Source organism: Puccinia triticina, chromosome 8A, assembly GCF_026914185.1.
Source record: "Puccinia triticina chromosome 8A, complete sequence".
Lineage (NCBI taxonomy): Eukaryota > Fungi > Basidiomycota > Pucciniomycetes > Pucciniales > Pucciniaceae > Puccinia > Puccinia triticina.
Genome location: NC_070565.1, coordinates 752,163 through 777,295, shown reverse-complemented (window position 1 = coordinate 777,295; position 25,133 = coordinate 752,163). Strand labels below are relative to the sequence as shown.

General features: G+C 46.7%; 9 protein-coding genes across 9 annotated transcripts; 4 read left to right on the top strand and 5 right to left on the bottom strand.

Moving 5' to 3' along the window:
• Positions 1-6,882: 6,882 nt before the first annotated feature.
• On the bottom strand, positions 6,883-7,288 carry PtA15_8A89 (uncharacterized protein; the record flags this gene model as incomplete). Its single annotated transcript, XM_053172261.1, has 2 exons — positions 6,883-7,022; positions 7,108-7,288. The coding sequence occupies 2 exons, from the start codon at positions 7,286-7,288 to the stop codon at positions 6,883-6,885; spliced, it is 321 nt and encodes a 106-aa protein (XP_053022743.1).
• A 30-nt stretch (positions 7,289-7,318) lies between these two features.
• On the bottom strand, positions 7,319-8,133 carry PtA15_8A88 (uncharacterized protein; the record flags this gene model as incomplete). Its single annotated transcript, XM_053172260.1, has 5 exons — positions 7,319-7,387; positions 7,460-7,504; positions 7,598-7,748; positions 7,857-7,879; positions 7,996-8,133. 5 exons carry the CDS (start codon positions 8,131-8,133, stop codon positions 7,319-7,321), a joined length of 426 nt encoding a protein of 141 aa, XP_053022742.1.
• Positions 8,134-8,254: 121 nt separating this feature from the next.
• Positions 8,255-8,788, bottom strand: PtA15_8A87 (uncharacterized protein; the record flags this gene model as incomplete). Its single annotated transcript, XM_053172259.1, has 2 exons — positions 8,255-8,469; positions 8,548-8,788. 2 exons carry the CDS (start codon positions 8,786-8,788, stop codon positions 8,255-8,257), a joined length of 456 nt encoding a protein of 151 aa, XP_053022741.1.
• A 960-nt stretch (positions 8,789-9,748) lies between these two features.
• PtA15_8A86 (uncharacterized protein) lies at positions 9,749-12,711 on the bottom strand (the record flags this gene model as incomplete). The annotated part of the gene is made up of 3 exons (XM_053172258.1): positions 9,749-11,936; positions 12,083-12,416; positions 12,537-12,711. The coding sequence occupies 3 exons, from the start codon at positions 12,709-12,711 to the stop codon at positions 9,749-9,751; spliced, it is 2,697 nt and encodes an 898-aa protein (XP_053022740.1).
• Positions 12,712-14,805: 2,094 nt separating this feature from the next.
• Positions 14,806-16,272, top strand: PtA15_8A85 (uncharacterized protein; the record flags this gene model as incomplete). The annotated part of the gene is made up of 6 exons (XM_053172257.1): positions 14,806-15,051; positions 15,109-15,292; positions 15,363-15,424; positions 15,505-15,645; positions 15,719-16,052; positions 16,184-16,272. 6 exons carry the CDS (start codon positions 14,806-14,808, stop codon positions 16,270-16,272), a joined length of 1,056 nt encoding a protein of 351 aa, XP_053022739.1.
• A 1,141-nt stretch (positions 16,273-17,413) lies between these two features.
• Positions 17,414-17,810, top strand: PtA15_8A84 (uncharacterized protein; the record flags this gene model as incomplete). Its single annotated transcript, XM_053172256.1, has 2 exons — positions 17,414-17,645; positions 17,725-17,810. 2 exons carry the CDS (start codon positions 17,414-17,416, stop codon positions 17,808-17,810), a joined length of 318 nt encoding a protein of 105 aa, XP_053022738.1.
• A 949-nt stretch (positions 17,811-18,759) lies between these two features.
• PtA15_8A83 (uncharacterized protein) lies at positions 18,760-19,344 on the top strand (the record flags this gene model as incomplete). Its single annotated transcript, XM_053172255.1, has 2 exons — positions 18,760-18,853; positions 19,103-19,344. 2 exons carry the CDS (start codon positions 18,760-18,762, stop codon positions 19,342-19,344), a joined length of 336 nt encoding a protein of 111 aa, XP_053022737.1.
• A 103-nt stretch (positions 19,345-19,447) lies between these two features.
• Positions 19,448-21,030, top strand: PtA15_8A82 (uncharacterized protein; the record flags this gene model as incomplete). The annotated part of the gene is made up of 7 exons (XM_053172254.1): positions 19,448-19,564; positions 19,655-19,699; positions 19,763-19,978; positions 20,049-20,161; positions 20,226-20,284; positions 20,347-20,499; positions 20,561-21,030. 7 exons carry the CDS (start codon positions 19,448-19,450, stop codon positions 21,028-21,030), a joined length of 1,173 nt encoding a protein of 390 aa, XP_053022736.1.
• A 1,238-nt stretch (positions 21,031-22,268) lies between these two features.
• On the bottom strand, positions 22,269-23,952 carry PtA15_8A81 (uncharacterized protein; the record flags this gene model as incomplete). Its single annotated transcript, XM_053172253.1, has 3 exons — positions 22,269-22,376; positions 22,781-23,503; positions 23,686-23,952. 3 exons carry the CDS (start codon positions 23,950-23,952, stop codon positions 22,269-22,271), a joined length of 1,098 nt encoding a protein of 365 aa, XP_053022735.1.
• Positions 23,953-25,133: the final 1,181 nt, after the last annotated feature.

Below are 25,133 nucleotides of genomic sequence, written 5' to 3'. Positions count from 1 at the left end.
TGGACAAAGGGGCAGTTTATATAGACAATCTGGGGGGCTGTTGAGAGAAATATGAAACAGTGAAAAACTTTCATCAAGGAGAAGTGTAAGAGAAATGAACAAAAGGGAAAAGTTGCATAAAGATGAGACAGGTAGAAGTGTAAGAGAAATGAACAAAAGGGATGAGTTGCATAAAGATGAGACAGGTACTAATCCCAAAGTAGGTGCATTAGTGTGAAACCAAGAGATAAGAAAAGGACTGCTGGGTTGTTTACCAATGCAGATTGATGTTTGATGCATGTCTGTATTTGGTGATGTTGAGGCACCTGGATCCTGTGTCTTTGGTAATACCCTGGCTCTCTTGAAGGTGGACTTGGTCCCATGTTTCACTGCATCCTGAGCTCGGTATTGTTGTTCTAAGGGTTTGGTTGCCTTGAGAGTTGATTCCTAGAGCCCGTGAAAGAGAAAACATGTTTTTGATGAGGCTCACCACAACGGTTTCAACTTGTATCTGAGGCCAAATTGAATATGGAGAATTGGAAAGTTTTATCAGGGGCTGGATAGGGATTGTTGACCTAGACCCTGGTACCAACTGGTACCTGGGTAGCCCCTTGTTTTTCGGCCCAAATTGGGTACCTAGTACCGCACCCGGTACCGCCTGGCAGGTGTGTGTGTGTGGGGGGGGGGGGGGGGGGGGTGCAAGCGGTACCCCCCAAGCAGTACTTGGTACCTGCCACGGGTGGTATTTGTGGGTGGTAAATGGGTACCACATTGCTTTTGGGCCAAACCCAAGTACCTAGTACCACACCCGGCACCCCTGCATGGGTGTGAGGCAGGTGCAAGTGGTACTAGGTACCCGCCATGGGTACCAATCAACAATCCCTAGGGCTGGACACTTGTTTTTGAAAGTTGGGTGAAAAGGGAATTAGATAAGCTAGCTAAGATTCAGGGTTACAAGGTTGATAATTTCCAGCCTAATTACAAACAACTCCTAACACTGCTGCTGGCATCAGCTTGACCAACCCAACAGAGTTATCAGTTTGAACTTAAATTGGAGGCTGGCATCAATCCAACTGCTCAATTTGATTCTTGGATCATTTTTACCCCCAAATTTGACACCAGTATCAATCTGTCATGTCCAGCAGCAACAGTGAGTAGGTATGCTACCAGTAATGGTATTAGGTAACATACCAAAGTTGTAACATTGTTTGGTTTGTTATTTCTAATGTTAACAGTAACAGATGTGTTTTACAATATTGCACCTCACAGAATTATTGTTTGAAACATCTTACAATATCTGCCAGGGCAGAGGGGCAGATAGTAGACAATAGGGGGATTCAAAGTTGGCCATGCACAACTTGCATGCACTTTTGCAAGTTGGTGTTCAAGGCTTTTATTGAACACCAAATTTTAAAAAAACATTCAAGCAGGCTTATGGGGTGTAGTACAGTGTGGCTTGCATGCAATTTTGCAACTTGGTGTTCAAGAATGAACTTGAACACCGACTTGCAAAAGTGCATGCAAGTTGTATCTGGCCGACTTTGAAACCCCCTAATATATTGGCCATATGGGTCATTTGCCCCTCTTAATCTTGTTATCAAGAGGTTAACATGTCATGTTGCTAGTAACTATGCACCACGGATGTTTGCTCAGCACCTGTTTACGAGTGCCTTCTCTCAATTCATGCCAAGGTTTGGTCCAAACCTTGTAAGGTACTGGTTTGAAGTTGGTTTGAAGTTGGTCTGATCTTTGTTCAAAGAATGGTTGATGTCAGGCGCAATCTAACCGGATCCTAACTGGAATTGTATGAGATGTATTGTGAAAGGTACATGTAGAACATACACCATACCTATGCTGAAACTAAGCCCAACTGTGATCAGGTGGACTTGATCCACAATATTGACCAAATATATGAACTTTTTGACCTGATTTTTTACCTCTGTGTATACCCATACCCTGTAGATTGCTCTGATGCATGTTTTGGTATTTTTTTGGGTCAGCCTAAGTACACTCCAAAAAAATCCCAAAAGCACTTCACAAGTGAGTGTATGGAGTGCGCGCTCCAATGATTGTTGGAGTACAGAGTAGAATACTCCAAGTTGGCTGGAGTGCAGAACCAGGGACTCAAGAGTCTTTGGAGTGCACCACAAAGAACTGCAGTGGCCAGCAAATGTATTGAGTGCTGGTGAGTCCCACTCCATAAAATTAGAGTGCATATCCCCAGCACTCCATTCATGATATTTCTCCTCCCTGAAAGGAGAGTGCAGAGCTCTCCAGCCAGAGCTGGGCCTCCAGCCAGAGCTGGGCCTCCAGCCAGAGCTGGAGTGCATATGGGGTTCAAGTTGAACCCCAGTCAAGCAGGGTATACTATGTACACACCCTGTCTGGCCCACCCGGATGCCCGCTGACACCTCTTGATCACCGGTACACCACAGGGGCAAAAGAAAAAAAAGTTAATTGGAGTGGAATCTCCTCTTGATGACTGGTCCATGCCGTTCATCGAGGGGACTCACACCTCTCGATGACCGGTGTGTACAGGTATTGAGAGGAGTGATTCCCCCCGATGACCAGTACAGACCTGGATCGAGGAGGTTCACACCTCCTCTCGATGACTGGCCCGTGCTGGTCATTGAAGGGAGTCACACCTCGATGACAGGTTTGTACAGGTCATCGAGAGGTGTGATTCCCCCCAATGACCGGTACAGACCGGCATCGAGGAGATTCGACACACCTCCTCTCGATGAATGGTCCGTGCTGGTCATTGAGGGGACTCAAACCTCTCGATGACCGGATTGTGCCGGTCATTGAGGGGACTCACACCTCTTGATGACCGGTACAGACCGGTCATCAAGAGGACGTGTTACTCCTCTCTCCCCTCGATGTCCGTCCAGGTCATCGAGAGGAGTAACACCTCCCCTTGATGACTAGTCTGTGCCGGTCATCGAGGGCACTTCCACCTCTCAATGACCGGTCTATACGGGTCATCAAGAGGAGTAACACCTCCCCTCGATGATCATCAGTCTGTGCCGGTCATCGAGGGGACTTACACCTCTTGATGACCGGTCAATACAGGTCATCGAGGGGAATAATTCCTCTTGATGACCGGTCCGTACCAGCCATCGAGGGGAGTAACATCTCCTCTCAATGACCGGTCTGTGCCAGCCATCGAGGGGAGTCACATCATACATGTCCTCTCGATGACCTGTACAGACAGGTCATCGAGGGGGGAGCACTCGGGCATTGAGTGGGGTATGTACTCCACTCAATGGCTATTGAGCGGCATTAAACCCCAGAACGCCGCTCGATGGCCGGTCATCGAGTGGTGTGCACAGGACTCAATGGCCGGTCATCATTAGTGGAGTACACACCCCAGTTGATGCCCGGTCATCGGATGGGATGTATACTCCGCTCGATTGCCGTTCATCCAGCGGAGTGTGTACTCCACCCGGTGGTCGGCCATCGATTGGAGTGTGGGTTGAAGAGATCCACCCGGCCAGTTGAGGAGCTTATTACATAAGCCTCTCCGAGGAGGCGCGCAGTGTAGGACTCCCCGTCCATATTTTTTTTCTGAAAGATCCATGTGCAGTGGAAGTTGGAATTCAGGGTGATTCAACATGCCTCAATTCACTTGTGCATGGCTTGCCCTTAAATCCCCACCAAAAAAAGAAAATTTGGAAAATTTGCTTCAGGGAGCCAGTTACGGCACACAAAAAGAATTTGCAACTATATTCCAAGGTGGCTACACCACCCACTTCCAAGGGTGTAAATATTATATGTTGCCATTTCAAGAATCAACCAGCAAATGGTAGAGCCACTCCACCTCATACCCAAAGCCCATTTCTGCCAATAAATTAGAAGAGAGATCTCACATCCCTGATCATTTTAAATGGACTGAATTGGGGATTGCCAATGCATGCATTCATCATTCTCAAATGGAACTTAACTATGAAATTTTCAAACGGTCTGCTTCAATTTAAACACAGGCTCAGCCACTACCAGCCAGATAAAAAATGATACTCTCTTTAAACATCAGCACCATTCAAAGACCCCATTCCGCCCAACAAACTTGAAGTAAAAATTCAAATTTGAAATCAACTTGCACGTTGACTCCCTCTTCTACCCAACATATAAATCAATCACAACCAGATTTTTGAGTCTTGTACAAATTCTTTCCTTAAATCCAAGTGAACATAATGACTTGAGGCGTAAATATGATTCTTCTTCTTATAGTTTTCCAGAGACACATCTTGCTATATGTTGATTCAACAGTTGAAAATCTCAGAAATGGTGAACTAAATCACTTCTGGGATGTTGCTTTTGACTATTAATCACAGGTTGTTTGTTTCCATGCATTTTTGTGTCACATTTTCAGTAACCATATTTTCATCCTTGATAAGTGTTGCCTAATTGTATCTAAGCCTTGTGATTTTTTGCTACAATCTGTTCATGTAACAGCTAACCTTGAAGAATCCAACAACCAACTTGCAACCAAAAAAAAAACATAGGGATACCCTGTTAACCAAGCTGATCTTTTATTCTTCTTGAATTACTTTGAGGAATAAAGAATGTCTGCTAGTTGAAACCTGATGGTAAGATTTCCGCTTGTATCTTTTACAATTGTTCTTGCTACCAAGCTCCTGAGAAACCTTGTAATGTTTGCTCTTGTTTTGGGTAGGCTCCTTCACATGTTGAATTTCTCAAGGTTTGGGTTTTGGCCAAAGAAAACACCAGCTGAGGCTCTTGGAATTCTAGCAGAGCTGATTGCTTGCGGGCCATTGACACAACATGTCAAGCAGAACCAATATAGCATCTGCAGGTGGGACAACAAGCATGTAAAATGATGCACATTCAATTAATATCAAATATTTCAAAACACTACTCCCCACATCATTCCTGAAACAATCAAAGGGAGCCAATCTAGAATATGATGATTCAATATAAAATTAGCCCAGAGAGCCACAGAAATTTGAGTAAGAATAACATGTTCAGATTGAAATTGATACCCAAGATTGTCCACTCATCATGTCAAGCAGACCCAACCTGGGAAATGCATGCGTACTGGAAAACTGGAACAGAGAGTAATGAAGATTCAATCTAAAAGAACTGTTAGAGAGGAATTCAATTCTAGAGAAAACACACCAAAAATTCATTGTTAAATATTTAATACATCAAAACGTTTTCAAATTTACTACCAAATCTTGGTGTTCAGATTGAAATTCATTTTAAACAATAGATGAATCAGGAATTTTGTCGAAGCGTTTCTCTTTTCCAAGCTCACATATCAAGTTTATCTACAGCTTTATTTCTTATGAAATGACTCTCTGTAAGCTTCAAGGATTTATCTTGAGCATCTTCTAAAGCTCAGAAGGGTGAATTCCACTCTTTCACAAGAAGTTGAGGAATATCTCCTGGACATTTGGGAATTCAAGTTGACAAGATCTTCTCATGGAAAAGTTTTTTTTATCCTCACGAGAGCCTTAGAATTCAGTCTCAAGCCAGATTGAACCCATCTCAAACTTGCCTTGAGCTAAATTCAGCATTGATTCAACATTAATTCAGCATGGATTGACCACAAGTTAATTGAGTGGAAATTGAGTGTAACTTGCTGACAGAGTTCCAGAAGTAAGTTTAAAAGGTTAAAAAAATTATTGAATGATTGGAATTGCATGCAAGTGCTGAGCAAGCTCCCCTGGTATAACCCCATGATTAATCAAAATATATTATATAGTTTCAATAGAAGAAACCATTGTTTCTGCCAAGCAGTTGACAATTCATTGCAGTGTGGTTGCACATATGTTTTCAAAGAGTTAAAGTAATATATACGGTCAAGTTGCAGTTGGTATAAATATGATATCAGACCCTTTCCAAAATGACTTCATAAACATTCAGCATAACTTAAGTCCTTAAAGAGATCTTAAAGTGTTCCTAAAGAGAGGGGTGAAGGCACTTGCACGCAAGTGCTGAGCAAACATCTGTGGTGATGGTATACAAAATTGCATATGTCACTATTTACATAAAATCATAAAACCAATTTTGGCTGGGAGATGTCAGCGTGCATAAAACTTAAAGTGACATCTCCCAGCCAAAATTGCAGTTTATGATTTTATGTAAAAAAATCTTATGCAATTTTGAATACCATAAACATGAGTAACAGATGTGCAGGGCCACTTTGAATTCCCCTATAAGTGGCCCATAGTTGGAACAGCAGTGAGGTGTATGGGCAACAAAAGAAAGGTTGCCTAGTCTGCACATACACAACGGCATGTAATGGCACAAAAGGAAATGTCCCAACAGTGGCTTGAACACTGGACCTTCAGATGAGCAGTCCCACCCGCGCACGCGCGCGCCGAGTAGTGACTTCAGTCTGACGCTCTCCCAACTGAGCTATTGAGACCGATCGATGACGTCACAACGCTTGGTTGAGTATATATACTTGGCCATGTTCCCTATTGGGAAGGAGGAAATTACCGGAGAATAGCTCGTTTTTCCGCAACACGTTCAAGCAAAATGACCTTCCTGTAGATGGATTGTGGGGAAGTCATTCTGTCTGATTGGAACCATATAGATCATGTGCTGGATTTATCCAGCTTGGTGTTGTAGCATCAAGTCCCATCAAGCGTCTAGTACACATCATGTATGATATTCGGGTTTCTCGTGTAAATCGAAATATGGTAACAAGAGTCCATTGTAGGGTATATGCGGTCGTGTTAATGCAATTTTTATTTTCTTTTCGTACAAAGCCAGCTTGCGGTCGAAGTTTGATATATTCATACAAAGAGAAGTAGGAAAAGATAGGAGAAGATAAGGGTTGCTTTCGTACATAAAGTCTGTTCTTCGTTCAGTCATGAATGCCCAATCTCATCATTTGATAACTGCCTCTGTCAGGCTAAACACTGAAATCTTTCAACAGTTTTCAGGTGCCAACGTGGGCTTTTGTCGTTCTGAATAGACCAAGTTGACGTTTTTTGTGAGGATCTTTTTTCCACTCATGCAGGTGATCCTGAGATCAGCCGACCGTCCCAACGGTTTACACTTCGTTCCAACTGACAAAAATTGTGGTTTGTACAATTTTTTTATCTCAGGATCAACTTGTCTGGTGTTACTATGATCAGGCTCGAATTTGCTCACAGTGGTTAGAAGCCGAATTTCTTTTTAATTTAACCCATCCACGCGATCCCTGATCGTTGGAGCGAGCTTCCAAAGACTTGATTGGAAGATTCGCATTAGCAACTTGGATGGCAGTCCAGAACGGGTGCGTACCCTTCTGATTGGTAAACTGAATCGGAGTCGTGAAATTGCATCGAACCATTTTCCTGAATTACAGCCAAGATCAGTTCCATCATTTGTCTTCTTCCTCCCAGGCTCGCTCAGTTCTAGTTCTTTCGCTAGAAATTGCTAAGACGAAGCCCTGGAAAATCGGAAAGGAGAAGAATTCTCACCAGCTGATTGGAATTCCTGAAGACGGTTGGTGATTGCTGACCTCGTCCCATGCGTCCTTTCCTAAATCTAGGCTGTCTCCTTCGACCTGTTTGATTTTTTTGATCGATTGTACATATCCCTAGTCTCAGCCTCCATCACTCTTGATACGTCGAAGACAAAGAATCAAATTCTGCTTTACAGCTGATTGATCGGTGACAACTGCTAGATGGGTCCCAAACTCGTTGGTAATTGCAATACAGGCACCGCACATACGAGCAGAATCCCACATCCGACTGTTAATGGCGATTGGGTTTAATCCTTTGGGTTGTGGCCAACCGAGGAAAAGACAGCTATCCATTTTTTTAACAGATTCATTTGTTCCACCAAAGTAAGACGAGAAATATCACTTTTGCCGATCCTCTGAAGGCGCATGACCAGTTTTGTGAATGAGCACTTACTTTCCTCTTTCCCATGGGGCACCCTGGATTCGCAGAAGAAGATGATCAGGGGCAGTTAGCATCTTTTCCTTTGAGTGTGACCAGCACACATAATCAAAAGCAAAAGCAGAAAAGGCAGGAGAAATAGGGGATAACTTGCGTCAGTAGTAGCTTGTCCTTTGAAGACTTGGCCACTGTATGGATTACCACCAAGCACTTGAGCTATTATCGTGAAGATCATGAAAAGAACAACAACTTGTTGGGTATACGTTTGATACATTTGTCTAGTTGGTTCCATGGAAGTGAATGTTGCTTAGGTGTGAATATGTCTGCAGACGTGGTTGAGCGGAGGAATGCTGATCAACGAGAGCCTGAGAGGAGATTGACGTACCAGCACCTTGGTTTTAACTTCTATGATGCTAGCCCCAGTCACCGCTTAATTCTACCACGAGCACAAGAACATGGGTGAAACTAGTTGCAAATTCGAGCGTGAATTCGATGAGACCGGTGAGTATCATGGCAACATCTCCCGACCGGCACGTCCCAGTAGACGGGCGGGTTGACCTCCCAACCGAGGTTTCCAAACGACTCGGACAAGCCGAAGATAACGGGAGGAAGAGCATCATGATCCTGTCTAATCGGCGAAGAAACAAATCTCCGTGTATCAGGCCTGGGTAGTCGAGGAGGTGCGAGAGAAAGATGGGATGCTTACAATGACTGTTTGGATTATCTGCAATAGGCTGTACAGATCGATCAACCTGAGCCATCGAACCTTTGATAAAGAAAACGGTGAATTCAAAGGTTTTGATAGGTCGATTGCCTTGACCAATACGGTACTCAGTCCAACTTCGTCTTCTTCGTCGGATGGAAATACTTGACCGGAGATGCTGTGCTTTTGGACGACCAACTACTGAAGACGTTCTGCTAGCTAAGGATACCATTTCGGTTGACATGATTTACTTGATCGAGTGAGTCTTCTCTTTTCAAGACAATCTAAGCTGGCTTTTTTCATTCCTCGCATACATCCAACTGTTTTATTTCATCCACCGGGCTCGTTCACTCCTTGGAGGGAAGAACTCACCAGTGGGACAAGTCATTCATTAACCCAACTGCAGTGCATACACCCACCTTTCCTGATAATAAAAAACATCACCTGTTCTCAACACCTGAACATCCGTCTAACTTGGTTCAAGCACGGACAGTGGCAGCATTTCTTTTCCGAGTTTGAGCGCTTCTTGCGAGTTTTTTTAATCTTCCCTCTACAGAGCTATCATATCTCTGGCAATCCATCCCCGCCGATTCTGACGTACTGATCTTTCTCCGAACTTTATTCCGCCGCCAACAGTCGAGAGTTCAAGCGCGGCTTCCAACCCCGGACGGGATGAAGAGTCCACTTCATTCGATCTGGACTTTTGGTCAGTCCGACGCGGATGACAACTAGGTGTCAGTCATTCTGCAGGGGAATGCTGGCAGGGATTAACGAGTCATCGATCCGGGTACTTTGTAAAGCTTGCCCCTCCTCTTCACCGTCCAATTTTTGATAGGCAAGCCAGATTTTCAAGAAATTATCCTTGGCGGGAGACAGATTAAAGAGCAAGCCAAGATATAAATTTTGTGGTACAAACAAATGTTAAAGTAGAGCTACAGATCCTGGCAACTCTCTATCTTTGGATGAATGAGAGGGACAGGAGGCTTTTTAAGGAGGAAAAAAAAATAGATGCCAGCTCTTCAGTCAGTTAGCTCAGACCCGTGAGGGGTTGACATGATTTTGAAAGTATATGTTTGTTTGAATCCGAGGTAGGCTTTTTGATCGGGTGACTACACATAAAAGTCAACAAAAATAGTTATTCCTCGGGTCTCAATTTGGTTGGATTCAACGGAAGACTTACGCTGCAGGTTCAAGAATCAAGTTTCTACCAGCCACCCCATTGGTCATCCCCAGCCGGTTTCTCTGGAATAGCGGGTGCTGAGACTTGTGGAGTTACGTGCTGGCTTGTCGATTCCGGTTGAGCTGGCTTTTCGACAACTCCGGGAGCTTCTCCAGCGACCTGCGGTGTCGGCGCGGCCCGAGATGTCGGTTCGGCTTGAGTTGTCGATTCGGCGGATGGGTCGATGGTAATCTTCCCATCATAATCCAACACTGGAGTTTTCTCGTTATGCTTCGAGGCTTCATCCCAATCGGTGAACGTCTTGCCCGTCTCGGGGTGGTCAGTTGGCATGGGATCCCAACCACTGTCGTTCTCGTTGCTTGGAGGCTGATCCTCTTTGGATTTGGGATCCTCTTTGGATTTGGCGACGACGGCTGTCGCCTTTGCTGGCGCGGAGTCGGCCACGGAGTTCGAAACCTCGGGATCGCCCCAGGAATCCCACGCATCCGTCTTATCTGCGCCACCGGCTTGTCGGTTTGGCGAGGCTGACTTCGGAGACCCCCATCCGCTGGCGGCCACGTCCGATCCTCCGTTTTTGGATCCTTGGGCGCCGATGCCTGCGGCGGGAGGAGGCCCCCAACTGTTGAGCTGTTCCGGGACCTCGGGGGCGATTGCATTGTAGTTGACGGCTTGTCGGTTGGGGGGTGCCGGCTTGGGAGTCTGCCATCCGCCGCTAGCGACCTCCGAGCCTCCGCTTTTGAACGCTTGGGCACCGAAGCCTCCCGACTGCCATCCGCCACCGGCATCGCTCCTACCCCCAAAGCCTCCATCTCCCCCACCCCCACGTCCCCGTCCACGGAAGCCGCCCTCACCACGAAAGCCGCGACCCCCTCCACCAAATCCTCTCTCCTCGCCAAACCCGCGTCCCCTTCCTCCAAACCCTCGTCCAGCACCTCCTCCGCCGAAACCGCCCCCTCCAGCACCCCCTCCGCTGAAGCCGCCCCCTCCCGCACCCCCTCCGCTGAAGCCGCCCCCTCCGCCAAACCCGCCCCCTCCAGCACCTCCTCCCCCAGCACCACCGCCTCCCCACCCACTTCCTGCAGAACCGCCGCCTCCAAAGCCTCCTCCTCTAAACCCACCACCTCCATTACCGCCATCGCCGCGTGCCCCACCCCGACCGAATCCGCCGCGACCGCCTCGGCCTCTCCCACCCCTGTTTTGATCCTGCGACTGAGAATCCGAGCCCGTGCTTCTTGCCCCCCAACCGCCATCTTGCCCGCCAAAGCCCGTGGCGGCGCCGTTGTTAGATGTCGAAGCAGGATTTCCCCATCCACCCTGGTCGGCATTGGACTTCGAGCTTGCGCCCCAAGCATCTCCTGCGCTGGGTTTGCTGCTATCGTTCGCATCGCCCCAACCGAAAGGATCGTCGGAATTCCCTTTAGACTCTGCTTGGGGTTTGTCGGCAGTTTTTGATTCTGCAGGTTCATCTGAACCCCAAGGGCACTCTGACGGATTGGCTGGTGGCGGCGGTTCGGGATTACTAGCTTGATTCGCAGTGTCGTCTCCCCATGAATCCCATGCATCTGCTTCCTTGGTGGGCTTGGTGGTCTCTACTGATGTCGCATTGATGTCGTTAGAAGCGCCAACTCCGTAGTCTTCTCGCGCGCTGGACGTCGGATTAACGTCATGATTCGAAGGGGGAGCCATGGCCTCGACGTATTGAACTTGCTTGGGTTTCCAATGGTCGCTGAACAGACCTTTGGGATCGAGAGTCAGTGAATGTAAAATTTCACGATGCTTGGTCACTGAATCTTCGATCGACGACTTTAATTCATCTCCGATCGTCTCCGTAACTTTATCAAACTCCGACTGGATTAGACGCACTTTGCCGACAGCTTCACTCAATTTTTCTTCATACAGCTTCGCGTGGTTCGGATTTAATCCGATCGTCAAATTTTTAAACCGATCCAAGGTGCCGACGGTTTCTTGGTGGATTTTCCTGGAATCGAGCAATTTGATCTTGATGATCACAGTACGAATAATGATTTCTAGCAAGTTTCGATCGAGCTTCAAAGGCTTGAGCAATTCCTCAAATTGGGGTTCAGTTTTGGCTTCCAGTTCGGCGCCTAGGCTGTCTTCATCATCAGATTCGACGCGCAGAAAATTCCTCTTCTTCCCTCTTGAAGGTGCCGTCGCAGCTTGTGCCTCTTTGGGAGAGCCCCAGTCGGCGAAACTGGTTTTTTTTTTTCGAATTCCGTTGAATTGATTCAGCAAAATCGAGCGTAAGGAAGCAATCAGAATTATCCTTTTTTCGTGTTTCTTTTTTGTATCAAATAACATTTATATGGGAAGAAGAGAAAGTCAAGTGAAGTGACGCACGGATCTTCAGGATCATTCTCCTTTTCAACCTCCATTGGAATTGGCTGACTAGGCGGCTGAAACAAAGGCTTTATAGCCTCTGCCTCGGGGCAAGTGTTCAGAGCTCGACCAGAGTTTTGTAGCATAGGCTTCCTTTGCGGCTTCAGGAATAGCACGTCAGTATTCAACTTTGGTTCCGGTTTGGAATTTCGTTGATTTTGGGTGGGATTCGTAGCTTGGGTGACATTTTGGGTAGGTTCGGTTTGGCCCAAGTTTGGTTGTTGCGTTTCCGCGACGGCGGGATTGTTCGAAGCCAAGCTTGTGGGCAAGAGTCGCGGATCTTTGGTTATACTAGCTGGAATTGGTGCTTGTGCAGGCGCTTGAGACTGATTTTGGACTTCAGGTTAGGATTCAGTTAGTACGATCATCTGAGTCTGGCGAGCACTGCGATATGAGCTTAAACGTTGGCCCTTACCTTGTGCGGTCTGTTGTTGTTGAGGAGTGGGTATGAAGTACGGGTAATCTTTGGGGTTGACGGACTGCCATCCTTTCAAAAAGGGCGAAGGCGGGCACAAGTAGTTGTTCCAACCAGGTTTTTTTTCCACTTCCACTTGCTCTCGACCTTCTCCACTTCGATCGGTGGCTGCCATGGTATTTCGTAAACCTGAGAGTATGAGCCAGGAGTAATCCATTAGCTTTCGTAAAGCACCATCCGAAAGTAACAGGCGACATGTGAGGGACGTGGTTCCTTTCCTTTGTGCTACTAAGATGATTCGTAACAAGGGACGATCGAGGACTTCAACGAGAGCGATGACTGTGAAACCTGGAGCGATGTGTGCAATACCACCGTGTAACTACTTAGTATATCGAAGCTTTCTTAAATTTTGGGAGAAGACGGAATAAGATGTGAAATTATATGTGCCGAACATACAACAATACTCTAGAACGGCGTGAGGGACGGTAGCCTTGAAGTTGAACGAGTTGATTTTTTTTCCTAGGGCAAAGTATCCAAGTGCCCACATCAGCAAGCATGAAAGATCTCTCCTTGGGGCTGCTTATGTATGTATATAAAAGTCGGTATCTGACCTGGTATGTTTGGTTTGCTTCCGCTGATGTTGCAACTCTTCCTAACTCTTTACATATTTGGCGTTCAACATCGACTGACAAAGGTTCTATCGGGCCTGGTCAGACCCTCGATATATGTAAGGTGTTTGTACCAGCACCCCTCACACAGTTACAAGCTGCGGGATGTTTGGCCTAGAATACATAGATTTCAATATTTGAGGGCTTTTGAGGGACTTCCCGTTGGATCTGTAGCCCCTTCAGATTTTGATTTACGCACCCTAAATTTTAGCTGTTGGATTCCTTATGTGCGCTTATTGTAGTGTTGTGCACTGGGAGTGCACAACTGTGAGCCCCATTGGCAAGCTATTACTGAAGTCAACGTGCGCCGTGGATAGAAAAGGGGGCGCGAACGCGACTGATGCCTGAGCAAGGTAATTAAGATGTTCAACCTCCGGGAAAAGTCAAAGTCCCTTGTCTGAGTGGTCAGCACGAAGCCCCGGGCTCCACGGCAGACTTGAATGCAACCTCCGCTCAGGCTTTCACTCAACAAATAGAGAACCCGCTGAGAAGCCATCGTTGGTCGGTAAAACACATGAACCACCCTCCCGACATCTTGCCAACGGCAGAAATCTGATCCTTCACGTTGATTGGAAGAATGTATGGACAGCCGAGTCAGCTCCAGCTTCCAGTGATGAAAAAGGGTATTGATCTGGCGCCTCAGGAGACATATGTAAATATGTAGTTGGATCAACGAATGAGGAGTTGTGGTTTCGTTTCTATGAATCCCGAAAGTGGATCCGATTCCAACACACAATAATGATCACAGGAAAAGTTAGATCCAAACAGCGAGCTCCGGTACCAGATGGGCCACAATCGGCCAATTAGCACACAGTGACACAATCGTCTGCTAACCTTCATTTCTGAGGAGCAAGTTCCGATGTCTTGTTGAACGCGGAGGATCGCGAGCAAGTGTTCTTAGGTTGGCAAAGTGCACACGTTACGCAATTCGCGGATACATAAATCCACGAATATTGTAATTTTCTGCTACATGCAAAGTCACGTTGACATTTATTCTCTGATCCAAAAGATGGCAAGGCCCAGGCGCTCCGCAACCACTGATTTTCCGAGGTCAACGTATCCTCAGTGCGGACTGGTCTGGGGGGACCGCAAGGAGGCGGGTAACTCTGCATATGTTCGTCCCCTTCTTGATAGATTTCCAGGCCTATGTAACCGCCAAGCCTCCTGCGATCGTTACTCTGGTGGATACTGATCCAGACCGGAACGAAAATCATTGTTCACACCCCGCCCTCATAGCCGAGCGAGTAGGTGAATTCTATAGAGGAGCATGGTGGACATGTTCACCGTGATACTCCGACTCGCTTATCCCCCCAAAAACGTATTTTTATTCTCATAAACTTCTCTCAACGCTCTACGACTTGAGGTCGATCCACGGGTGGTTTTTTTTTCTAAAGCTCTTGACGAGACAACTGGACGTGATATAATCTACTCTCGTTCTTCCTTGCTAGCCTTAGGCACGGCACTAAGCTTCCGCCTTTTCTCTCCGACCCACCTCAGAATCCGATAAATACATATATAATTCTGTGCCTCAGTGCTACATTCAATCCGCCTGAATTATACCCAGAAACTCAAAATATCCCCAAAGGATACATACCACCGCCATGTTGCCATTTGATTTCGCTTCAGTTTTCTTAGCGTTTCTAATTTTCCATGAATCAAAAAGTGCGGCTTTGGACGGCAATCTAGAAGGCGATTCGGAATACCTTGATTTTCGGGACTCAATTTGCTATCCGTCGCCGACACATTCATTAAATTTCCCAGAAACCGTTTCCTCGCTGGCGCAGGCATCTCAAGATTGGTGGTGTCCTCCTCAAAAGGAATTCTCATGGCTGGGATTTAGTTATGATGTAAGCTAACTGATCGTCATTCCTTAACCCTTCACTAAGCGGATTTCTGGTCTTCAGGTTAGCGACTGCCCATCCCGTGACGAAATGACCAACGCATTCGGGTGGATGCGACGCGCAAAGAAAGCCCGCTACGTCAGGATATATGGTGGTTGTGACAGCCAAGGTTTTGATAACGATGTGATAGAAGCAGCAGCGCAAGCAGGAGTAGGAATTTATGCTCTGATCTGGTTCGGATTTGACAGTGGGTTTAACTTTTATTCTGTCTGTATCTCATTTCTGGATTTCTTTTCTGAATTGAGGCGTCTCTTCAGATGATACTAAATGGAAAGGCCGAAAAGAGCGCCTTCTTCAGGCAATCAAAGATAATCCCAAGGTGTGTGACCTATTATTTCTCCACAGACAAATTGACTGTTCAAAAATTCAGTGTACTAATTTCGATGAATGTGCATCCAGGCTCCCTATGTCGTTCGTGCGGTCACCTGTGGTTCCGAGCCATTATTCGATTCTGTGCTACCCGTAGAAGACCTAGTGGCACAGATCCAGGATCTCAAACGAGAACTTGGTCCCTTCGGCATACAAGTGACTCTATCAGAGGTCAGCATCTTATTTTCTAATTGTTTTCCCTTGGAGGCTTCCAACAGTCTAAGTTATTTTTTGACCAAATTAGATGCCGGCCGGATACCAAGCCCACAACGATACGCCCGAAATCTTCAACGCGGTCGATTTTGTCAGCCTTCATAGTTTTGGCTTTTTTGAGCAAAATGCCACCACGGCTGATCGCGCGAGCGTTTCCATCCGACGAGACGTGGAATACGGTCTCCGGCATGGCGGGGGCAAGAAAGTGGTCATCACTCAGACTGGCTGGCCCAGTAATACAGATGTTTGGAAAGCCAACTCTCCGAAAGCAATTGCCAGCATTGAGCAAGAAGCTCTTTATTACAAAATGCTCGACAGGCAATGCCGCTACTTCAAAGCCAGTAGGATTGGCTGGTTTTCACACGGTGAGCTCCTCTTCTTTGTAGTTATGATCTATAGGCGTAGATTCATTACCATGCTCCAGTTCAATCTCCGCTATCAGCGTTTCAATGAGAATTGCAGCTTCTGACGATTGGATCTTTTCTATCATTTATAGTCTACAATGATGCGACCTTACCAGGGTGGGGAATAATGTATGGAAACGGCACCGAAAAATTTAGCTTCAATCCTAGGATTCACTGCTGAGAGTACCAAGTCCATGCGGAGATTTCAGTCATGTGACTAATTTAAAAAGAAAAATTACATTTTAGAATCCTAATTATCATCTTTTGCTTTGAAACGTATTATCTGTGCAAATATATTTATGTCTATCATCATTTCGACGGACTCGCCACTCTCTTTGAAGTGAGTATACTATGCCATCGCAGGGGAGACACCGAGCTTCAGTGGGTGATGGTCCCCGCTAGGCCATCCAGGCCCTATTTGAGCACTAGAACATATCTGAAAGAAGACAGAAAAGGAGATATGCTACTGGCCAGGCGTCACTTGTGCAACATACATAGCATTGAATTCCCTTGTTTTCGAAACCATGGAAAGAAGATGCCACTGGCTGGCTGAAGGAAACTGATGAAAAGCAAAAGACTGATTTTTTGGGGGCACATGCCCCACACGGGATAGTTGGATGACTGTCTCGCTTGGATCTTTCTTGCTGTCATGTAGCGCTGGTTCTGATCACAGCAAAGTTGCCCCTACATATCTACATCAGAAGAAGACATTCAAAGGCTTCTTTCCGTCGATCTTTTTTGAGAAACCCCACACAGTGGACATTTTGTCTTCCAATCGCTAAAGCATGGGAAGCAAAGTACACCACGGGCGCACAAATTTCAAAGTTCGTCGTCAAACCGCCCAAGGCGAAAATTTGACATCGAACCGCCGCAGGTACGGCAACTGTCAGTCCCCATCAGGCAAGACGGCCGAAAGCCATCCACCGACGGGGCTAGGCCAGCCTGCCCCAAACAGACCTTCTAGCCCCGTCGGGCATAAATTGCCGTCGAGGAGCCGGCAATCTGACCACATCACGACGGTGTCGCAATAGAGTGCCCGCCCGCCGTCCAAAACAACATTGCCCGTACTTGTCCCGGCAAGAATACCGCCCCACCACGGGCATGGCTTCACGACACAGCCCCTCCACAGGCACGCATCATACCACGGCCCCATCACCGGCATGGCTCCAGGCCACGCAGTGGTCAATGGTGGGAATGGCTCCCCCGAGGCCGCTGCCTCCCCTGCGGGCTCCCCCGGGCGCCTACCCCCAAGGACCGCCCCAAGCACCACCCACCCCTCAAGCCAGCCTCTTCTCATCTCCATCCGCTCATCCGCAACCACCATGGCCACCACAACCTCCTCCTCAGCACACTCCTCCTTCGCCCACCACCGGCCATCAAACCTCTCCATCGACATGCCCATCGCAACATCCTCAGTCGTCAACAAGACCGCCTCCAGATCCGCATCCCTCTGCCAGAACTGTCTCGAAACCAGGGCCCTGCTCAGAAGAGTCCCGGGCTTCGAGCAAGGCCCATGGATCACCGAAACGAGAAACCCAAACAGTCTGCTCAATGGTACACCCACCCCCTTCCTCACACAGAAAAAACAAACAAACAAACAACTCACTGACTCACTCACTCATCCTTGCAACAGACTCGCCTACCGACCCCAACACCCCGCACTCCAAACACTCCTCCAATCCACTCGATCCAGTCACCCAGACCCTCGAAAAATTATAGGAGATACTTTCTTCTCTCAGCTGGATGCGGACACCATTCGGCCCCCCACTGAGCTTGAAGTCATGGCAAAGATGGCCATTCTTGCGGAAGAAAGTGCAGTTGCTGCTCTTGCTTCCGGTCCTGCAACCCGCTAAGCGTCCGCTCTCATGTTTCTGGACTGTTTGACCCCCCCACCTGTACATAAAAACTCCTATGTACATATTTCTCTTTTATTTCTGTGTTGCTGTTTGACTCGTGTCCATGTTTCATCCCCCCTGTACACAAAACTCCTATTTCTCTTTTCTTTCTGTTTCATTTGTGTCTATAGTAGCTTTTTTGTATTGTGTTTGTTGGGGCAGATTGCTTTTCTATCCCTGATATGTGCACAATTAACAACTCACTCTTTTGTACTTGTTGGTGGCACTGTGTCATCTGAACACTTTGTGTGCCGCTGCCGCGAGCAAGCGGGCAATTCAACTGAGATTTTTGCAACCTTTATCTTGCCTAAGACGGTCACACGCCGTAGCTGAAGTACAATGCCGTGCATATGGCGTGCATTGGTTTCGGCCATTGGACGTCTGGTATGGCCAGCCTGTTTGGTTGACGTGATCCAAGCAGCTGGGTAACGTCAGCTGCTTGCGTCTTGTGACGTTGGATTCAGACAGCGGAAGATGCGAGGGGGTGGAAGACGGCTCCACGGAGCCGTTGTGGGGCCTGGCACGGGGCCCGTAGCTTGGCCGTATGTCGTTGCAGGGGAGGTCCTGTCCTGAGACGGGAGGATCAGCCCGTCCCCAGACGTGCTCGTGCGCCCGGTGTGTAGAAAGCAATGGTTGCGGTGGAGACAACCGACGCCATGGTGGCAGAACAGGTCATGAAAGACGCTGGAACATGTTACTCAATCAGATATCATCACTCATAAACACTTCGACAGATCAATCGAACTGGAGAGTTTAGCTTTCTCAAACCCGGAATGGCAGCTCTTGCCATCTCCCATTTCTCTCTGATGCATGTGCACTGCTTTGCACCATCACACAAGCCGGTTGTCCTCGTCTTGAATGCTCCAGGTGCGCTCGGTGATGACTAAGTATAAGATGAAAAAGGACTTCATTAAGCGAATACAAGCTTAGCTCAGGTGCTCGCGCCTTTGGCATGGGCAAGCGGACCCTGCGGATCAAAGTGCGATTCGTGATCGGTCCACACATTTCCCAAAAGAAAAAACAGTTAAATTCTTGACCATGTCTCTCAGCTGACAGTACCCCGATAGAGCATAATCCCGCGAAACCCCTGCCTAAGCTCCACTACCCCATCTCAAGCAATCACTTGTGAAGCTGACGAGGGCGCGCAGGAGCCTCCTACTAAGAACAAACGCGATAGACCCCCCGGTTCCTTCACGCGTGGTCGTGGCTGTGGGAGCACGCTTACCGCAGACTCAGAGCTTTATGACCGGGGTGAGACTGAAACACTTTTATTATTGGCCACCGCTTCTCCTCGATCCAGGTGCACTACTAAATTTAAAAGCCTCTGCATCGCGCACGTAGCCCCCACTCCAGACTGAACCTTGCAGTTTGACATTCATTTCCTCCTGCTTCGTATTCTACATTCTCAAGTGGATACCTCATCATAACTGAAGAATCTCTCGTTTCTCCACCCGTTTAGCGATGCCTTCTCTTGCTGCTTCGTTTTCAGCCCTGGCTCTCGTAGCTCAAGCTTCAGCTCATCTCAGTCTGATTAATATATACGGCTCCAACGGGGCTGTAGGACATGGATTCGGAGTGGTTAGTGATCTTCATGCCCATCTTTACACAACATATCAGAATTCACACCACATGCTGACATGTTTTTACCCTGTTCAAACTCTTTCGCAGAATCTATACGGTAAATATCCTCGCGTTAGAGGTGTTCCCGGTGATGTATGTCTGTCGTCGTTTTTCAACCACCAATAGAAACTGATCAATCGAGTTTCTGCGTTGAAGGCTGGGGGCGACTCGGGTGTATTCCAAACTGGAACTGACAACCCCTTACCGGCGTGTGGAAGGACGCCCGAACTGGGCCCAATCGACATTCCCGCATGGCTCGATCAGGCTGAAGGTTACGGACTTCCCGCGGCCTACGGCAATTTATCGGTCGTCGTTGATGCTTTCCAAGTCAACCGTGATGGCGGAGGTCCCATGAGTTGTGAATACAACGAGGTATGCCTATCCCGCTAAAGAGGCTGTCGCGTATCACTTAACCCAATTTTTTTTTATTCATGACCAACAGGATGCAACTGCCACTTCGTGGAAGCCAATGTTCATGACTCTTAATCAAGCTGGAAATTCAGGGATCCAGAACCAAGTCCGCTCCAACCAAACTGTTGTCATGAACTTTCCTGAGTACGTCTAACACCCGACTCCATGGAGTACTTGATTGCTGATATAACCATGATCTACTAATTAGGGGTGCTCAGTGCACAGGGGGATGGAGTCAAACCGCATGTATCGTGCGATGCCGCACCGGTAAGCTTTCGTGAGGGTTGCCTCACTGCTTGGTGCCAATCTCATGTTTTCTTACGTTTCAGGTGTCAATAAGAGATTTGGTGGATGCTTTGCCGTCAAATTGGCTGGTGCCGTTCCTACCGCCCTCACCACCATGGCCGCTGATTTGAACTCCACCGCGAATGTCGCAATCAAGGCCATAGCTAGCTTTGGCACTGAACCGCTCACCAGTGCAGGTAAGAAACTATCTGCGATTAAGTTGCACACCATGCTAAATTAAGCTGCTGATATTCTCAGGTGGCGATAACTCACCCCTCAAGCTCGACAGCCCTACATGGCAGTTATCTGAGGAGCAAATCAGCACCATCGTTGAGCAGGTCATCATTGAAATGAAGAAGGAAGGACTCCTCATATCAGCATCAGCTTCGCGGCCCGACTACAACTCTTCAGTAGCCAACTTGAACATAACCGGTCTTTCTCAAATATCTCAAGCAATCCAGTTAGACTCCAACAGCACATCTGCTACCGAATCAATTGCCGATGCGACCACATCTTCCCCTTCAAATAACACACTTGTGGATGCTTCCGATGCTGAAGACAATCATTTGTACAACATCACCACCAAGTCAAATGTATCGGCAGTCGTTGCCTCCGACATTGTAGACAACCAAGTTTACAACCTTACCACACCGGTCGAGGCCCCTAAACCCAAATCTCACAAGCCAAAGAACTCTCGAAGATGTCAAGCTCACAAAAGAAAATCCTAGATAGTGGGCTTCGTCGTGAATTTAAATGGAACACAGCTGTTATTCACGGAAACAATTGCCCTCAACTGTTTCATTCTTTTTGGGTATCATTTAAATTATCGTTTCTTCATTTCACTTTCTGAGTGTTGGAAACACTCTACCTCACCATGCCTTGTACCATGTACGCTCGCCAGACTCTTTTTTCATTATCAACACACGGACGTCAGACGTGGCGCACATGTAATCAGACCCAAGAGTCTTGTTTGTTTTGTTAGGGCGTTTTGTTTTCTTTAATTGAGCCAACTTCACGTTTCAGAAACACTTCTATCCTTTGTCATTCTACCCATGTTGAAATAAGACGCCCCCTCCAAGCCGAACACGGCCTCTTGTTCTCAATAGCTCTATGGTTACAATCTATTGATTAATCAGTTTCTATTCCTACACTCTTGTGCAGCTTTGTCGCAAGTCTTGCATTGCTCTCGACCAACTCCTACGAGTCTCTCTGTTAGCGCTGCCGCTATCACCCGATGTAGTCCTGACTGCAAGGCTAGGCAAACGCCCAGGTGAATGTTATTACTAAAGTATTTACCAAATGCCCACACATGTCACGTACCCTAGTTAACAAGTGGATGCTAAGATCTCATGTAACGTCGACATGATGTGGCCAAAGTGTGAAGCAAGCGCTGTACGCGATTAAATTTATGAGAAGTGCAGAGTTGGAAAAGAAGCAGATAGATAAGACTGGCCTTTGTTTTTAGATACCTAGGAGATATCCAGATGAATTAACATTAAGGAGCTGTGCAACAAAGGCAACTGTTGCCTGAGAAATAACGTGCAGGGGCTTCCCATAATATTACCTGTGTGGGATTAGCAGCGCTCTCATCAAGTTCACAGTTTGGTGCAAAAATATCAGAGAATTATTTGAAAAGATTAAGATCTTCATGCAGTCATATGAGCGCATGAGCAGTAATCTAGCCAACCGTCAAATGGGAAAGGAATATTGAATCAGAAGCAATCCAGTAAGAGAAGCACAGCCATAATAAGCTACCATCAAGTCTTCCCGCATCACAACAGTACTGAACAGCTTTCTATCCGAGGGGTAATAATACGAAGGAACAGGAATTGACTTAAATTTGCTTGGAGTGGATGTAGAATTCAAAACTTAAAAGATCAACGTAGTTGGGCAAATAAAGATATTGTTCAAATAAAAACTGATTGTAGGAAATTAATAATCACAATTGAAAAAAAAAGGTTGAGAGTCACTGTTCTTCCAGATATTTAGCAAATTCTTCTAGTCTTTTCTTTTCCTCCACATCATCGTCGAGTTTATTATCCGCAGTCGAAACGTTTGTCCCTGGACCCGATTTCTTGTATCGATATTTTCCATCATAAAGAAACGCTTCAACTTGTCTTCCGGCAAAAAACCGCTTATTCATTTTCTATTTATTTATTTTAGCCGGGATGGTTCAGAAAAAGGTGCGCCACATTCATGGCGGGGGGAGATACTGGATCAGTTGAAGTACTTGGTGTGGTTTATGAACCGAACAACATTAAAGCCACGAACAAGTATACATGCTTGCGCGGCAATGGGTTCTTTGAATTTCACCGTCATAATCCCATCTGATTCTAACTGTACAAACCGGGTAGACGGCCGGCCAACCAAAGTCAATTTTCGATTTGGGCCGATCAAGACAGATGGCCCTTGTGAAAAGAGCGAAAACAGGTGGCAAGAAGGAAGGAAAGACATAACGGGTGGAAGGAAAGTTCTTACGTCATACAATGTTATATTTGTTACTTCTCCCAGCAGCTCACATTCCTCGCGTACATCCTCCTTGAGATCTATTAGCAATGTGGGGTCCTCTTGAAGCTCGGTCAATGTAAACATGTGTTTGAGTACGACAATCTTGGCGAATCTAGGTGGTGGAGCGCGAGGGTTGGCTTGATCATCATCAGAGTCCCACTCTTCCAGTTTTGATTTCAACTTTTCGACTTTCTTGGCTCGCTTTTTCCGTTGCTGGTCTGTTGATTGAGGATTACTATTCGAACCAGTTTGTTGAGGGTCCGTCACTTTCTTGTGAGAAAATTCTGCTCGAGAAACCTGCATTCTATCCTCTTCCGGTCCTGAGCCTAACCTAAGAGAAGTATCATCAAACAAACGAATCGCTAGCTCGACCGATTCAGGTTTGAGGAATACAATCAATGCGGAACCGTTAAAAATGCCCGTTTTATCGTCTTTGTATAGCTTGATCTTCGGTCGGTTTTCTTCATCTACTAGGATTAGTCCAGCCCTTGAAAAACAATCTTTTAATTCTTCAGGTGTGGTGTCTAGTGGTAATCGCGAGACGTAGACCGCAGTATTACGCTGTGGAGGGTTGGAGTTGGATTCATTATCTGGATCGCGCGTTCGCTTGTTGTTGGATACATTTTTCTTCTGCAATTGCTTTTCGAGCTTGATTTGTTTCTTGTCTTTCTTGGAGTTTGACGGGACTGGACTCTAACAAATTCGATCAGTTAAACATCATCGAGTTCCAGATGACATGTTGCAAAGTATATGGGAGATGAAAATGGTGCAAGCAGATTGATCAGTCTCAGTTCTTCCCCGTCCTCAGGGCGAAATTCAGTAAAATGTTTGTATGAATAGAGAAATTGATTTGACCGAAGTAATTTTGATTGTACATTTTCATCTACACCATCCACTCTGTAAGCAGTCTGTTGAGCGGCCCACAAAGACTCGTCGATGATTGGAGCCCACGTCTGTTTAGCTTCAATCCATTCGTATTCTCTTCCGTCGTCGTCTTCGAACTGCCATTTCGAGGTGGTCTTATCGAAGTGCACCCGGGGGTCGATGAAAGTGGGCGGCTGCTCAGGATCGTCTTCGTCGGTTGAGCGGCTCTGGTTTTCGGGCCTTGCTGAGGGGGTGGGATGGCTTGGTTTGCTTTCCATTTCGGCTTGATATATTCTTGAACTTGAAGTCGCTGTTCTCTGTTGAAATTTACGATTGGGTCTGGCTTCACATCACACAGAGGAATGTCACAGGTATCCCTCACTCAAGTGCGCGCACCTGGTCCCCGGAAATCTTGGGTCGGCGCGCACCTGAAACTACCGCCGTGTTGCGGTATAAAACAACAGTAACTTTGACAAGTGGTTCAAGTGCTCCCTTATCTTGAAAAATACTGGAAGCTGACTAGAGGCAAAGCGTTGACTCTTATTTGAGCTGTAAGGGAAATGTGAGTTGTATTTAACAACAACTAATTGCATCTTTTAGGCCCCGTTTGGCTGCCGCGTTATACGTCATAAATGGTTGAATTTATGACGCCGCGACCCAAAGTTCGCCCCCCGTTGCCACCAAAACGCTGAAACCCCCCGGGGTCGCGCGTCATAAATTCGACCATTTATGACGTATAACGCGGCAGCCAAACGGGGCCTAAAAGATGCAATTAGTTGTTGTTAAATACAACTCACATTTCCCTTACAGCTCAAAGACAATTAATGAGCCTTTGGATTATTGGTTGATGCTTGCTCATACACCCAGGAATATTTTTTGGAAGAAGCTCACAATGTCAAACTTAATATTGCTCCCTTTGCTGCTGGATTTGATTAATTTTTCTCAATCATGAAGCAATATAATGGTAGTATGGCGCTGAAGATGGCTGGATAAGTTTATTCTGCACAGTTGAAGAAACCAGTACTACTATGTTTCCTACAAAAAAATGGAAGCTGTATGTTGAATATTGTATTTTTTTATTTTTTTATTGAATTAATTGGTGATTATTTCACTTATATTTATATTGGTGCCAAACAAGAGCACAATTAGTTTGCAAGAACCACAAGCCAAAAAGACAAGCAAAGAGTAGAAGTAGAGCTAAGAATGTGCAAAGGTGTTATGAGCTGCGCCCGCGCGCCAGGCTCCTAGACATGTCTTGTAGCTACACATACATGTCACGCTCCTCACCATAAGGAGGAGCCGGGGGAAGATCCATCCTATTTCCCCATCTAGCAATTTACATTCTAGCTAGACTCACCGGACCAGCGCCTTCTCCCCGACAACAGGACCTTACATATTGCTAGATCTCAATACAGGGGACAAGGCCGAAACCAAACAAGAAAAACCAGAAAAGAACCAA